The sequence below is a fragment of the Drosophila grimshawi genome, unplaced genomic scaffold, assembly GCF_018153295.1.
Source record: "Drosophila grimshawi isolate 15287-2541.00 unplaced genomic scaffold, ASM1815329v1 contig_44, whole genome shotgun sequence".
Taxonomy (NCBI): domain Eukaryota; kingdom Metazoa; phylum Arthropoda; class Insecta; order Diptera; family Drosophilidae; genus Drosophila; species Drosophila grimshawi.
In genome coordinates, this window is record NW_025063240.1 from 20,323,114 (window position 1) to 20,337,036 (window position 13,923).

The 13,923-nt window shown below is 45.6% G+C and overlaps 7 protein-coding genes across 9 annotated transcripts; 3 read left to right on the forward strand and 4 right to left on the reverse strand.

The window, feature by feature from the left end:
• Positions 1 to 179: 179 nt before the first annotated feature.
• Positions 180 to 2,737, reverse strand: LOC6558082 (novel acetylcholine receptor chaperone). Its single transcript, XM_001983515.2, has 3 exons — positions 2,096 to 2,737; positions 679 to 817; positions 180 to 621 (listed from the first exon to the last, which is right to left on the reverse strand). Exons 1-3 carry the CDS (start codon positions 2,213 to 2,215, stop codon positions 398 to 400), a joined length of 483 nt encoding a protein of 160 aa, XP_001983551.1. The 5' UTR covers positions 2,216 to 2,737; the 3' UTR covers positions 180 to 397.
• A 673-nt stretch (positions 2,738 to 3,410) lies between these two features.
• LOC6556557 (protein brother) lies at positions 3,411 to 4,075 on the reverse strand. The gene has a single exon (XM_001983514.2). The coding sequence runs from the start codon at positions 4,073 to 4,075 to the stop codon at positions 3,440 to 3,442; it is 636 nt and encodes a 211-aa protein (XP_001983550.1). The 3' UTR covers positions 3,411 to 3,439.
• A 382-nt stretch (positions 4,076 to 4,457) lies between these two features.
• LOC6558599 (proline-rich protein PRCC) lies at positions 4,458 to 5,920 on the forward strand. Its single transcript, XM_001983513.2, has one exon. It carries the CDS (start codon positions 4,477 to 4,479, stop codon positions 5,854 to 5,856), a length of 1,380 nt encoding a protein of 459 aa, XP_001983549.1. The 5' UTR covers positions 4,458 to 4,476; the 3' UTR covers positions 5,857 to 5,920.
• Positions 5,856 to 6,358, reverse strand: LOC6557843 (transmembrane protein 60). The gene has a single exon (XM_001983512.2). The coding sequence runs from the start codon at positions 6,323 to 6,325 to the stop codon at positions 5,930 to 5,932; it is 396 nt and encodes a 131-aa protein (XP_001983548.1). The 5' UTR covers positions 6,326 to 6,358; the 3' UTR covers positions 5,856 to 5,929.
• Positions 6,359 to 6,868: 510 nt separating this feature from the next.
• On the forward strand, positions 6,869 to 11,052 carry LOC6558421 (coatomer subunit alpha). 2 transcript variants are annotated; one of them, XM_032742925.2, is made up of 3 exons: positions 6,869 to 6,927; positions 7,032 to 8,072; positions 8,134 to 11,052. In XM_032742925.2, exons 2-3 carry the CDS (start codon positions 7,127 to 7,129, stop codon positions 10,902 to 10,904), a joined length of 3,717 nt encoding a protein of 1,238 aa, XP_032598816.1. In that variant the 5' UTR covers positions 6,869 to 6,927; positions 7,032 to 7,126; the 3' UTR covers positions 10,905 to 11,052. The 2 variants fall into 2 exon arrangements, with proteins under 2 accessions (XP_032598816.1, XP_001983547.1); XM_001983511.3 differs by having other exon boundaries at positions 6,897 to 8,072.
• Positions 11,053 to 11,465: 413 nt separating this feature from the next.
• Positions 11,466 to 12,408, reverse strand: LOC6558088 (protein big brother). Its single transcript, XM_001983510.3, is given in 1 exon segment — positions 11,466 to 12,408. A coding segment is annotated over 1 exon segment (816 nt). The 5' UTR covers positions 12,340 to 12,408; the 3' UTR covers positions 11,466 to 11,523.
• Positions 12,409 to 12,602: 194 nt separating this feature from the next.
• Positions 12,603 to 13,847, forward strand: LOC6558260 (methyltransferase-like protein). 2 transcript variants are annotated; one of them, XM_032742927.1, is made up of 2 exons: positions 12,603 to 12,768; positions 12,937 to 13,847. In XM_032742927.1, the coding sequence occupies exons 1-2, from the start codon at positions 12,659 to 12,661 to the stop codon at positions 13,745 to 13,747; spliced, it is 921 nt and encodes a 306-aa protein (XP_032598818.1). In that variant the 5' UTR covers positions 12,603 to 12,658; the 3' UTR covers positions 13,748 to 13,847. The 2 variants fall into 2 exon arrangements, with proteins under 2 accessions (XP_032598818.1, XP_032598817.1); XM_032742926.1 differs by having other exon boundaries at positions 12,618 to 12,880.
• Positions 13,848 to 13,923: the final 76 nt, after the last annotated feature.

The window sequence follows — 13,923 nt, forward strand, 5'->3', positions numbered from 1 at the left end:
ATTATTTATATAACTTGAACACTTTCGCAATTATGTATGATGTATGTATGTATATTATTTGTAAATTGTTGTACGAGAACGAGTATATATATATATATATCTGCTCTATTAATTTTGGCACCAAAGTGAAAAACTTTAATTTCCTTTTGCTTTTGATTTTGATTAATTACTCTATATAATAATTTTTATTTAATTTATAACTAGAAATGAGAGTTCTTTCTGAGTATTTCGTTAATATTTGTTGCTGTTGTTTGTATCTGAGGATTCCTTGTTTTTTATTTTGGATGCTGAGCCAATTAATCAGTTATTGTGCTAAAACAAAGCTGTTTACAAGTGCGTCTATGAGTTTGAGGATTAGATGACCGCAGTACTGGGGGTGGCAGGCAGGTTCCAGGCTCTACTCCTGTTTGAGGCCATTCGCTTGTGGCAGATTAATCGTCGCCAGATCAGCGGCCTCCTTGCGACTTGTCTGATACCAGACAACCAGACGACCGCCCAGCATAAAGGTGAACACCAGCGCGGGTCCAGAACGCTCGAAGGGATCACTGACCATCCAGTGCTGATAGATGCCCAGCAGCATAAGCATCAGCAGCAACACATTCGCCACATTCTTGATTTTATCTATAAATAAATGTAGTATTAATTGAAGTGCACATCTATTATCCGAAGTGTACTTACGATAGGGGATTAACGCCATGGCCAGTCCGCAAACGATCTCCATAATGCCCACGGTGCGTCTATACCATTTCGAGGGTATCTTAACGCCAAACAGAGCCGTCAACGGAAATACCTTGGCATATTTCACATACTCCGTTCGCTACAATCAAAAATGCAATAAGTTTACGACTTCAAAAACAAAAAGTTAAGCTTATTTCTTCAGGCAAAGCAATTGTTCGACTTAATTTCAAATATTTTATTTTTATACATATTATATTCATCCATTTGCAGCTCATCTATTATAGAAAATTTGCAACAATTTTATTGCATATATAGTTTCTTCTCAGTGCAAAACTAGACGACCCCAGTAGAGAGCAATGCAAGCTGTTTATATATAAAAATTAAAAAATACAACAACATTAATTTGTCATACACACTACCAAGGTGTTTGGCATTCGCCAAGAAAGAAACGCGAAGGTAATTATAAATGCTGCGGAATTGCAACAGAACGGAATTGAGTATATATTTATTTTCAAATACCTTTCAAGTACCCAACCCGAACATATAAACAAAATAAAACCAGAGAGATGGAAGTAAAATGGCGCGCAACCAAATGCCAGTTGAGAACTTAAATATATTTATGAAAGTACAAATGCAGAAAACTTGCATGCAATGAACGCGAAAATAAAAGGAGATGTAAACAACCAAATAGTCTCGTTATAAATAAGAGGAAGTCGCATAAATAATTGACACGTTTTCGCATTGTTTATATATTTCAAGTTGAAATATATGTTCATGCTGATGAAAACAAAAATAATTTACAAAACAAAATTTTTCGCCTACGCATTTTGCAGCGTTTTCTATTTTCATGAGCAGCGATTACAAGAGGAAAAGCAATTTAAGAAAAATATATATATAAAAATATTGTGTAGTCCAGCAAAGTGTTTAGATAACAAAAATATATGAATATATATGTATACACATATATCTATATTCCTGAAGATCATTACGTTTTTGAAAAGAATTTCTGAAGGCCAACGGATGGCATTGAACGAGGAGGGGTCGAGTTCAATGGCGCAACTAATCGCCATTTCCTTCATCATCATCAGTGGCAATTAAATTTGCTTACATGTAATTATCCCTCTCACCCCCCGTTGCAATAAACAAAGCCATCTCTAGCTGATTAAGCTGACCCAGTTTGTTACATAAGAGCGAGCCAGTTGCCAGGACAACAGCCAGCAAAACAACTTGTGAACTTGTCTACCACAATCAGCTTATTTTCACAGTGGTAGTTTCTGCTCTCTTGTTCACCGCCTCTCTTTCTCTCTTCCCCTCTCTCGGTCTCTCTTTATCTCTCTCTTTCTGTGTGTCTGTCGCTGGCATGAAAAATCGATTAGCGTTAAAGGCGCGCCGCAAGGTAAACAAATTGCTCCCTTACCAGATCCTTGTACAGATCCTTGCTGATGTGCGGCGTCAGCTTGAGCGTTCCCACAAATATGAAGAACAGTCCCAGCAATATGGACAAACTCTTCAGCACAATCGTATTCGAAGCTGGCATTTTTGCTGATTATCCTTATTTTATTTTCCACTCTAGTGTTCAATTGATTTTTTCACTTCACTTCACCAACAACGAAAGCACTTTTGTTTAATGCTTACAATATTTGTATATCATTTGCACATCTCATTTGCAACAAATACTATTTCACCAAATATGTTTTTAATTCAGCAATTGGTTTGCCACAGAGAGGTAGTCTGCGGGCGCTAAGGGGGGGCGTTGCCTATGTGTGTTTTGGGACTGGGACGGGACGAGTCTCATATACAGCATACAAAACACCCTATGAATACACCGGTCGCTAATTTTAGCGCACGTCGTAGCTTTTTTTTTGTTCGTGCGAATAGAACAACAACAACAAAAATGTATTAAAATTGTTGAATGTTTGGCAAATCACTCGTTGTGGTTTTGGTATGTATAATTTTATGAATATTGTGCTTTCGCTGCCGAGTTTTGCGCCGTTTTTTTTCCTTTTTTTTCTATATACCCGGCACACTCGCGTTCGAATTTGGACTGAGGACTGAGACTAAAAACAATCGACCAGTTGCAAAGTTTCTTTCAGCAGCAGCATCCCAATGCCGAATGCCAGAAAATCAATATATTCTCAGAGAGAGAGAGAGAGAGAGAGAGAGAGAGAGAGAGAGAGAGAGAGAGCGAAACAGACAGCGACAGAGAGAAAGAAAGAGTGAGAGGGAGAAAAGTAAGTCGTTATGTTGAGCACAGCAAACAAATAACAAGAAATAACTGTTAGAAAATGGGTTTGTAGAAGTTTACATACCCTTAAAGTCTCCTTTAATTATGAATTTGAAATACTTCAAAATATATAAATATATAGATTAATATATATACCAACTAAACTAAATTAAAATAAAAAAGAATATGTATGCTGTATTTATTTGGAGCAGTCATCTTCAATCACACACCTGACGACAATATTAAAGTACTCTCTCTTAAAGGGTATACCGAGAAAGCGTCCCCCGACTAACGGCACATAGAGAAACAGCGAAAGAGAGAGAGCGAGAGAACTAGGTTGAGTTATTTTTTTGGGGTGGCGCCTTTTTAAAGTTGGTGTAATTAAGGCCAAAGACCCTGCAGCCAGCAGCAACCCTTACGAAACAACGAAACAATAGCAACAGGGCTGCAAAACATATATAGTTTGCAATATTTATATTGCATTATTTCATTTTATTCAGGAAAAAAAAACTATTTAAGAAATCTTAAAGACTAGTTTTACCAGCCCATAGGTGGTCCCGATCCCGATCCCGGACCCGAACCACGTCGCATGACATCCTGTGGCGGCGTCTGCACATAAATGCGCTTTGAGTCGTTGATGCGTTGGTTGTGGCTATCGATTTGCTCGCACAGCTGTGCATCCTCCACCAGGGCACGTCCCTCATCGTACTCCAGACAGGCAACCCCATCCAAACGCTCCAGATCCAACCAACCGCGGAAACGCACACAGACCCCGTTCATGATGAAGCTGGAGCGTAAGTGAACTTTACCGCGTTCCTTGTCGAAATCGCACTCCTGCTCCTGTGCATAGGGATTGTGATTAGCGTTGAAATACAGTTGGACATTTGTGCCCGAGACGACAAAGGAGATCTCCGCATAGCCCTTCCGACAGTCCGTCACAAAACGCATCCGACGCTCATTAATCGCCCGCTCCCGATAGCCCGTATAGCGCACCTCGCTTTCCCGGCTCAAGCGCCGGAAGAGTTCATCGCTCTCGTATTTTGATCTCTGATCGGGCACAACCCGCGGCATTTTGAAGATGAAACGTGGTTTGGGTTGCTCGTACATCGCCATTGCTTCGTAGGGTGGCATTATGCCAGCATCGCTAAGATTTTGATGAGGATGATGATGCATTTTGTAAGATCTTAACAGTTCGATGTGTAAATTCATACTGATCTCGTTAACAAATTGGGTTTGGTATTTATAAGGGATATGTCATAACTGTAGCTACCTGTATTTAATAGTTTTATGATCGTTTGACAGCTGTAGTGACGCTAATATTAATATTTCTTAAACTACCTGTTGGCAGGTGTTAATTTAGGCTTAGAAACAAATGAGCCCCTCATAAACTTTTTCAAACCTTAACCGACAATTTTCACAGCATTGCCAGACTTAATTAGGTGGCAGCATTGTTTCAATATTTCTGACAGGGTGACTCGTTTGCATAAAACAGCTGTTCTTTCTATATTGAATACTTTTTGTTGAATTTCTGTTCTGACATTTTATTTACATTTAATAAAGCAATAATAGTTAACATGTCATTAGTTGCGTATGCAGCGAGCAGCGACGAGGAAAGTGAAAGTGAGGAGGATAACACTGGAACGCAAGTGCAACTTCTGCAAACAACAACAAAGCCAGTTGAGGTGAAAGCAAAAGCAATCAATGGCCACATTAGCGATGAGGATGATGATTTCATACCGCAAGAGGTGTCCTTGCAAGAGCTAAGGCCACCCAGTGGCCGACTTACGCTTGCCCTGCCCAAACCCAAAGTTGCCGCCAACGTGAAAGACGCAGATGAGGAGGAGCAGCAGCCGGATGAGCAAGTTACTCAAGCGTTTGCCAAGTTGCCTATGCCTAGGACTGTACGGAAAACAGCTGCTATTCCGGAAGAAGCGGACGATGAGTTTCTACACAAAAAGGCTGTGCCTGCAGCAGGTAGCACAGCATTGGAAAAGCCACCGGCAGCTGTCAAGGGACGCGTGAAGATTAGCATACCATCGCTGAGGGACTTCGCCGATGTGGACAAGGAACAGGCAGAGAAACAACAGCAGCAGGGCAGGCAACAACATGGCAAGTCGTCAAAGGGTTGTGGACTGCTCAGCATTCTACCACTGGCCAAATCCGAAAGGGTTTTCGCCAAGAAATCCGAACCGTTGACTGCTCAAGAAAATCAGGGAGCTGCGGTGCCTTCAAAGCCTGTGGCACCCGCCTTTGTGCCAGATACAGTTAAGCTGCGACGTGCCGCGCACAATACTGAAGGCGTCGATGGACTTGGGCGTAAACAGCAACCCGGCAAGCAAACCAAAAGCCTGCCAAATCCCATGCCAACTGTCAGCGACAGCGAGGAGGATGACGACCAGGATGAGGATGCTGATGTTGGTGATTTCTTTTCGCTGAACAGCGAGCAACAGTTGCCGTCGGTGAGCAGCAATGAGATTAACGCACTGGTTGCCAAACGTGCTGCCAAAATGGTCGAAGCCAGCCAGAAGTTCTTAGCGGACCAGGAGAAGGAGCAGGAGCACGAGGAGGCAGCAGCTCAACAGAAGGTAGCAGAGCTACAGCTCGCCCAGAAACGCTATCACGAACAGCACTTAAATACGGAGGCAATGGATGCACTGGTGGGCAAGAATGCAAAGCGACGGCGCAAGGAGGCCCAGGAAATGCAACTGATTGACATATCCGGCGCGCAAGTGATGCCCGATCGGGAGGAATGGATGCGCACAGCGCTGGCATCGACGACCGCATTTCAAGCGACGGGCGTGCTCACTGATGAGGAGCCCGTGGCGGGCACGCGACGCAAACATCAAATCACCTATTTGGCGCACAAGGCCAAGGCCAATGAGGCGGAGTTGCAGGCGATGTGGTCGGCCAATAGGCAAACCCGTCGCGCCACCCAAAACAAATACGGATTCTAAACACTGTCTCATCATTCTTATATATCAATTACAAATAAACTTAGCTTAAGCATAATAATATAAATATGGTTTATTAATTTAGCCAGCCCTCACGCTGGCGTAGTTTGCCGCCCACATAGACGATGGCCGTGCCGAGCAGGAGGATCAGGGGTGCCATTGTCACATAGATGGGTATCTGTTGTGGATACTCGAGGGTCATGCATATCATCACTTGCGATGTGATGGTCAGCAACACACCGCCAATGTTCCACTTGTAGAGGAATAGGAGATCAACCAGTCGATTCAGGTTGCGCCACTTGCGGATGAATTTGATCAGCACGTAAATGATGAGGATGCAATCGAAGAACCAAAGCGGCGTAAATGTCACAAACCAGTTCCATGTCGTCCGTGGTGATAGACGCCAACAGAGCAGTATAAGGAATGCCAGTACTATGAACCATGTGAAGAGAGCACGGTGTGCAAGCGTCATTGTTTAATTAAAATTGCATTTTTCTAGTTGTCAGCAAGAAAAATTGTAAACAAAAGTCAGCGAATATCGTATCGATATATGTACGATAAAAGAAATATAATTTATCGATGTGCAGCAGAGTCAACGAATCAAATTTATTTGCTGCAGCAGCAGCTTAATACATGCCAAAACTGTCATAACGGCGTGCAATCGTTATCTGTATCATTTAAGCGGCGTTCTTATTGTATTATTATAAAGAAAATTGTTGTCAAGTGTCTGTATTACCATTGTTTAAATTAAAATGCGAATATCGTATCGATATATTCTGGATATTTTCAAATATAAGTAATCGATGAGCAGCAGAGTCAACGAATCAATGTTATATACTGCTAGAATATCGCCTCAACCAGAGTTACAGCTTAGTGCATACCAAAACTGTCATAATTGATATGCAATCGGTACTTCTAATTGTATTCTTATACAGCAAATTGTGAACAAGTGTTTGTCTATCATGGGATATATCGGTATGAAATCGTCATGCAACAAGAACATTGGCAACTCTACAAATGTGGCCGATTGGAGAATTTAATTGACGTGTCACTTGGAAAATTTGTGCAATTTGTGTGCGTGTTTTTACATAAAATAGTTAATTAATTTGAAATTCAATGTGTATTTCTTATTGTTAAATGTGACCCACATGCTGACAATTGTTTCTATATAATTTTAGACAACAAATTGCGTCGGAGTGCTTAGTCGCAGCAGTAAAAGCAAAAACCGACAGAGTCTTTCAGACAACAACAATCAAAGGAAGAAATTGCCAACATGTTGACAAATTTCGAGTCGAAATCGGCTCGTGTCAAGGGCCTGTCGTTTCATCCGAAACGCCCCTGGATACTGACCAGTTTGCACAGCGGCGTCATCCAGTTATGGGACTATCGCATGCACACGCTGCTCGAGAAGTTCGATGAGCATGACGGACCTGTGCGTAGTGTCGCCTTCCATCAACAGATGCCGCTGTTCGTCTCCGGCGGCGATGATTACAAGATCAAGGTGTGGAACTATAAGCAGCGTCGCTGCATTTTCACACTGCTCGCCCATTTGGATTATGTGCGCACGGTGGCCTTCCATCATGAGTATCCCTGGATCCTGAGTGCGTCCGACGATCAGACGATACGCATTTGGAACTGGCAGTCTAGGAACTGCATCTGTGTGCTCACCGGTCACAATCATTATGTGATGTGCGCCCAATTCCATCCCACAGAGGATCAGATTGTGTCCGCCTCGCTGGATCAGACGGTACGCGTCTGGGACATCTCAGGATTGCGCAAGAAGAATGTGGCACCCGGTCCCGGTGGTCTGGACGAGCATCTCAAGGGTCATCCCGGTGCCACCGATCTCTTTGGCCAGGCCGATGCGGTGGTTAAGCATGTGCTCGAGGGTCACGATCGTGGCGTCAACTGGGCCAGTTTCCATCCCACCCTGCCGTTGATTGTGTCCGGTGCCGATGATCGCCTCGTGAAGTTGTGGCGCATGAACGAGTACAAGGCGTGGGAGGTGGACACGTGCCGCGGCCACTACAACAATGTGTCCTGTGTGCTATTCCATCCACGACAGGATCTGATCATCTCGAACGGTGAGGATCGCAGCATACGCGTCTGGGACATGACCAAGCGCCAGTGCCTGTTCACCTTCCGTCGGGACAACGAACGCTTTTGGATTATGGCTGCACATCCCACATTGAATCTGTTTGCAGCCGGTCACGATGCTGGTAAGTGGAGAGTCCCTCAATCTTTAGCAACGACTCCAATTGAGTATATTTTTCTTTGCAGGCATGGTGGTCTTTAAGCTGGAACGAGAGCGTCCCGCCTATGCCGTACATGGAAATATGCTGTACTATGTCAAGGATCGTTTTCTGCGCAAACTGGACTTTACCACAACGAAGGATACGGTCGTGATGCAACTGCGTCCCGGCAAGTCGCCCGTGTATAGCATGTCCTACAATCCGGCACTGAATGCGGTGCTCATCTGCACGCGTACCAACAATCTGGAGAATAGCACCTATGATCTCTGCCAGATACCGAAGGATAGCGAAAGCGAGCGTCAGAATGAATCGGATAGCAAACGAAGCTCGGGCATCACAGCCATTTGGGTGGCACGCAATCGTTTCGCAGTGCTCGATCGCAATCAGCAGCTGGTGGTGAAGAACTTCAAGAACGAAGTGACCAAAAAGATACCCACCTTCTGTGAGGAGATCTTCTATGCCGGCACTGGCATGCTGCTCATCCGTGATCCCGAATATGTGACGCTGTACGAGGTGCAACGATTGGTTTCCGTTGGCAGCATTAAGCTGGCTAAGTGTCGCTATGTCGTCTGGTCACCAGATATGTCGCTGGTGGCGCTGCTCTGTAAGCATTCGGTGACAATCTGTGATCGCCGGCTGCAGTATCTGTGCACCGTGCAGGAGAATTGTCGCGTCAAGTCGGGCGCCTGGGATGAATCTGGAGTCTTTATCTATACGACCAGCAATCACATTAAATATGCCATCACCAATGGAGATCATGGCATCATACGCACTCTGGATCTGCCTATCTATTTGACACGAGTCAAGGGCAATCAGGTATTCTGTTTGGATCGGGAATGTCGCACTCGTGTCCTCCACATCGATTCGACGGAATACAAATTCAAATTGGCCCTGATTCAGCGCAAATATGATGAAGTTTTGCACATGGTGAGGAATGCCCGACTGGTCGGTCAGAGCATCATTGCGTATCTGCAGCAGAAGGGCTATCCGGAGGTGGCTCTGCATTTCGTCAAGGATGAGAAGACACGCTTTGGCCTGGCCCTGGAGTGTGGAAATATTGAGATTGCTTTGCAGGCGGCCAAAGCACTCGACGACAAGGACTGTTGGGATCGGCTGGGACAGGCGGCTCTACTCCAAGGCAATCATCAGGTGGTCGAGATGTGCTATCAACGCACCAAGAACTTTGACAAGCTGAGCTTCCTCTACCTAATCACTGGTAATCTGGAGAAGCTCAAGAAGATGAACAAGATTGCAGAGATACGCAAGGATATCTCGGCGCAGTATCAGGGTGCTCTGCTCCTGGGGGATGTGCGGGAACGCGTGAGCATTCTCAAGAATTGTGGCCAGCTATCGCTGGCGTATCTCACAGCGGCCACACATGGTCTGGGCGATCTCACCGAATCGCTGGGCGCGCACATAACCGGCGAGGGCAGCACTTTGCCGGAGGTGAATCCGAATGCACAGCTCCTGCAACCGCCTGTGCCCATCCAGCAGCTGGAGACCAATTGGCCCTTACTGTCCGTCTCCAAGGGCTTCTTTGAGGGCGCAATGGTGACGCGGGCGGGCAACAGTGCCACAGCTCGCCAGGCGCTCAACATCAATGCGGATGCTGCGCTTCTCGACGAGCATAATGGCGGCGGAGATGGCTGGGGGGCTGATGCCGATCTTGGCCTGGGCGAGGACGATGATGGCGATGAGGAGATGCACGATGCGCTCAGCAATGATGAGGGACACGATGAATCGGGCGGCGGCGGTGGTGGCTGGGATGTGGGCGATGATGATCTCGTCGTACCACTTGAATTGGCCTCGAAGATTAAAGCCTCGGCGCTGGACAGCAACTATTATGCGGCGCCCAATAAGGGTCAATCGCCGGCTCAGCACTGGGCCAATAATTCGCAACTGGTGCTGGATCATGTGAAGGCTGGTGCCTTCAATAGCGCCTTCCGGCTGCTCAACGATCAGCTGGGCGTCGTCAATTTCAAGCCCTTCAAGATACTGTTTCTGCAGAGCTACGCCTGTTCACGCACCAGCTACACAGCTAATCCCAATCTGCAATCCCTCAGCGGTTATCCGCTTCGCAATTTTGGTGAAACGAATCCAAAGCAACAACGGCCAGCGTTGGGCATTAAATTGAACGAGTTGGTGTCCCGCCTGCAGGCTGGCTACCAGATGACTACATCCGGCAAATTCACCGAAGCCATCGAGAAATTCCACTCCATATTGATTAGTATACCGCTGCTGGTGGTCGAGACCAAACTGGACACGGCAGAAGCCCAACAGCTGCTCAAAATCTGTGCCGAGTATATTGTTGGCCTGAAGATGGAAACGGTGCGCAAGGGCATGCCCAAATCAACGCTGGAAGAGCAGAAGCGTCTCTGTGAAATGGCTGCCTATTTTACACACTGCAAACTGCAACCAGTCCATCAGATCCTCACGCTGCGCACCGCACTGAATATGTTCTTCAAGCTGAAGAATTATAAGACGGGCGCATCGTTTGCACGTCGTCTGCTGGAGCTGGCTCCACGGCCGGAGGTGGCACAGCAGGTACGCAAAATACTCCAAGCGTGCGAAGTGAATCCCGTCGACGAGCATCGACTGGAGTATGAGGAGTTCAATCCGTTCAACATATGCGCCATCAGCTGGAAACCGTTGTACCGTGGCAAGCCGGAGGTCACTTGTCCGTTCTGCAGCTCCGCCTATGATCCGCAGTACAAGGGACAAATCTGCACCGTTTGCGAGGTCAGTCAGATTGGCAAGGATTGCATCGGTCTGCGCATTTCCAATCTGCAATTCCGTTGAAAACGTTAATTGTATTTTGATTTATTTTTAATATATATATTTACATACACATAAATATCATGCATCATATGAAATGTTAATCAGCTTTTTATTTATAAGAATTATAGCTATTGTTAACGCAATTCAATAAAATCTAAATGGAAATCGACACAAACTCAAATTCAATTCAATTGATCGCTTTTCTTAATTGTATCTTGATTCGTTGCAGACGCTTTCGATTTGAATTTAGTCCACATTTGATGCGTTACAAATTGCATATTAAATTCAATATACCCTCTCCACTCACTTTGATTCACTTAATGCTACGAATATGTAAATAAAAAATCTGCGTCACGTTTGAATTATCGGAATTAATATGCGTAAGTTTATTCGTATATATATATATATATATTTATGTGTAATATCTATTTCACATTACAATGTTATGTTTTTTTTAATACCATACAAGAATACATTAAGTAATTTACTAAGAACTAAGATTAAGCCTAGGCGCGTACTAATAATAATATATAATTTATATTCGAGCGAATCTAAAAGTCAACGAATCAGATCCGTAATCAAATCTCGCATTTTGGTGGCAAGGTTGGGTTTTTTTTTTAGTTTTAGTTTGGAGCATTTTTCAGTTTTCCATAAAGTATTGAGTATTTGCGAATTGAGTCTCATGCTGCTGTTGCTGATGATGCTGCTGCAGTAGGTGCTGCTGTTGCAGTTGCTGCTGCTGCAGTTGGTGCTGCTGCTGCTGGTGCTGCTGCTGTTGTTGTGACGGCGCTGATGCCGTCCAAAAATCCAACTAACGACGCCACATGCTGGCGCCGACACCAATGCCGCCGGAGGCGACACCCCGCCGTACTGCCTCCATCTCGTCCTGGCGATTGTCGCGGTAAGCTCGCTTGGTATCCTCAAAATCGCGCAGTCGCTGATTATAGCGATCGATCTGATCCCGCAAAATGGCATCCTCATGCATGGCCCGCCGCTCATCATACTCGAGACAACCAACGCCATCCAGACGCTCCAGATCCAGCCAGCCGCGGAAGCGTACACAGACGCCATTCATAATGAAATAGGATTTGATGTGCACCTTGCCGTGTTCCTTGTCAAAATCGCACTCCTTGTCGTGCAGGTACGGATTCTGATTGGCATTGAACACCAGCTGTAGATTTGTGCCCGATGCCACAAAACTGGCCTCTGTGTGTCCCTCACGACAGCCGTTCATAAAACGCACCTGACGCTCCTCAATGCTGCGCTCCCGATAGCCCGTATAGCGTACCTCACTCTCGCGACTTAAACGACGAAAGAGTTCATCGCTTTCGAATTTGGACTTCTGGTCGGGCACCACCCGCGGCATTTTAAAGATGAAACGGGGCTTGGGCTGTTCGTAGAGTCCGATTGTGTCGTACGGTATCATGTTTGCCAGTGCAGCAGCCTCGTTCATCATTTTGAAAAGTATTGTTTTCGAATTTTTTAATTGCACACACCGAAATTCAATGTTTGCTGGCAATTTGCAATTGCAATTTGTTGGCGCTTTTCCTTGGACTTATTTATTTGTTTCAATTTGCTGCAGAAAGCAACAACGCATACAACAAAAATTATTTTGCGGTTTTGTTATACTAACCGATAGATTGTGGCGGCCTGCCAATAGGCAACAACTTAACTAGTGCTGCCACATGCCTAATTTTAACAGTCTGGCCACCTCACGTACCATATGGTCGGAATCGCAACACATTTGTTTGTTTACAACGTGAATTTATTCTGAGATGAGTGAAACAATTCTGCCTTTAGATGATAGCGTTGACAATGAGAAGCGGCCGCAGTTTGGTACACGTCTGCTTAAGGACGATGCCGATGTGTTCAAGCACAACGCCTGGTAAATATATCAGTAGCAAAACTTGGGAACACACCCGCAAGCGCAAGAAACCGAGCGGAGCTGGTCAACGAATACTCAGCGATGCGCGCGAGGTGTTCGAGTTTAATGCATGGTATATACTCAATTGAGCAACTAATGAGTACTCTCTTACTAAAATGTGCTCAACAGGGATCACGTGCAATGGGATGCGGAGCAGGAGCAAGCCGCTCAGGCGGCTGTTGAGCAGAATTCCACCGTGAAAATGAGCGAGGATCAGCGAGAGCGTTTTCAATCCGATGCGCCCAAGTTCTGGGACTCTTTCTATGGGATTCACGATAATCGATTTTTCAAGGATCGCCATTGGCTCTTCACAGAGTTTCCCGAGCTGGCACCCATGGCCGCCGGAGAGCAATCCCTTCCCCGCAGCATCTTCGAGTTGGGCTGCGGCGTTGGCAACACCATTCTGCCCATACTTCAGTACAGCTGCGAGTCTCAGCTTAAGGTGTATGGTTGTGACTTCTCGGAACGCGCCATCGAAATTCTACGCAGTCAGCCGCAATTCGATGGCAAACGCTGCGAGGTGTTTGTCATGGATGCCACAGAGGAGCGGTGGCAGGTGCCTTTCGAGGCCGACTCTCAGGACATTATCGTAATGATCTTTGTGTTGTCAGCCATTGAACCATCGAAAATGCAACGTGTGCTCGAGAATTGTTATCGCTTCCTCAAGCCTGGTGGACTGCTCGTGTTTCGGGACTATGGACGCTATGATCTGGCGCAGCTGCGCTTCAAGAGCGGCAAGTGTCTGGAGGATAATTTCTATGTGCGCGGCGATGGAACTATGGTGTATTTCTTTACGGAACAAGAGCTACGAGATATGTTCACCAAAGTGGGTCTGGTCGAGGAGCAGCTTATTGTGGACAGGAGACTACAGGTGAATCGTGGGCGTTGCCTTAAAATGTATCGTGTTTGGATACAGACCAAGTTCAGGAAACCTCTGTGAATCCACCTTTTCATCTTCCATCGGACAGCAGGAATCTATTCGATTTTGTACTCGTTATTATATATTAAAGCTACTCGATACTTTTTTGTCACTCTCCGAAGCTTTCGGTCTCGTCCTTATTCTGTGAGCTTTTTCCCCAAATACACATAACAGTTAGGAAAGCTGCAAGTTTTCGC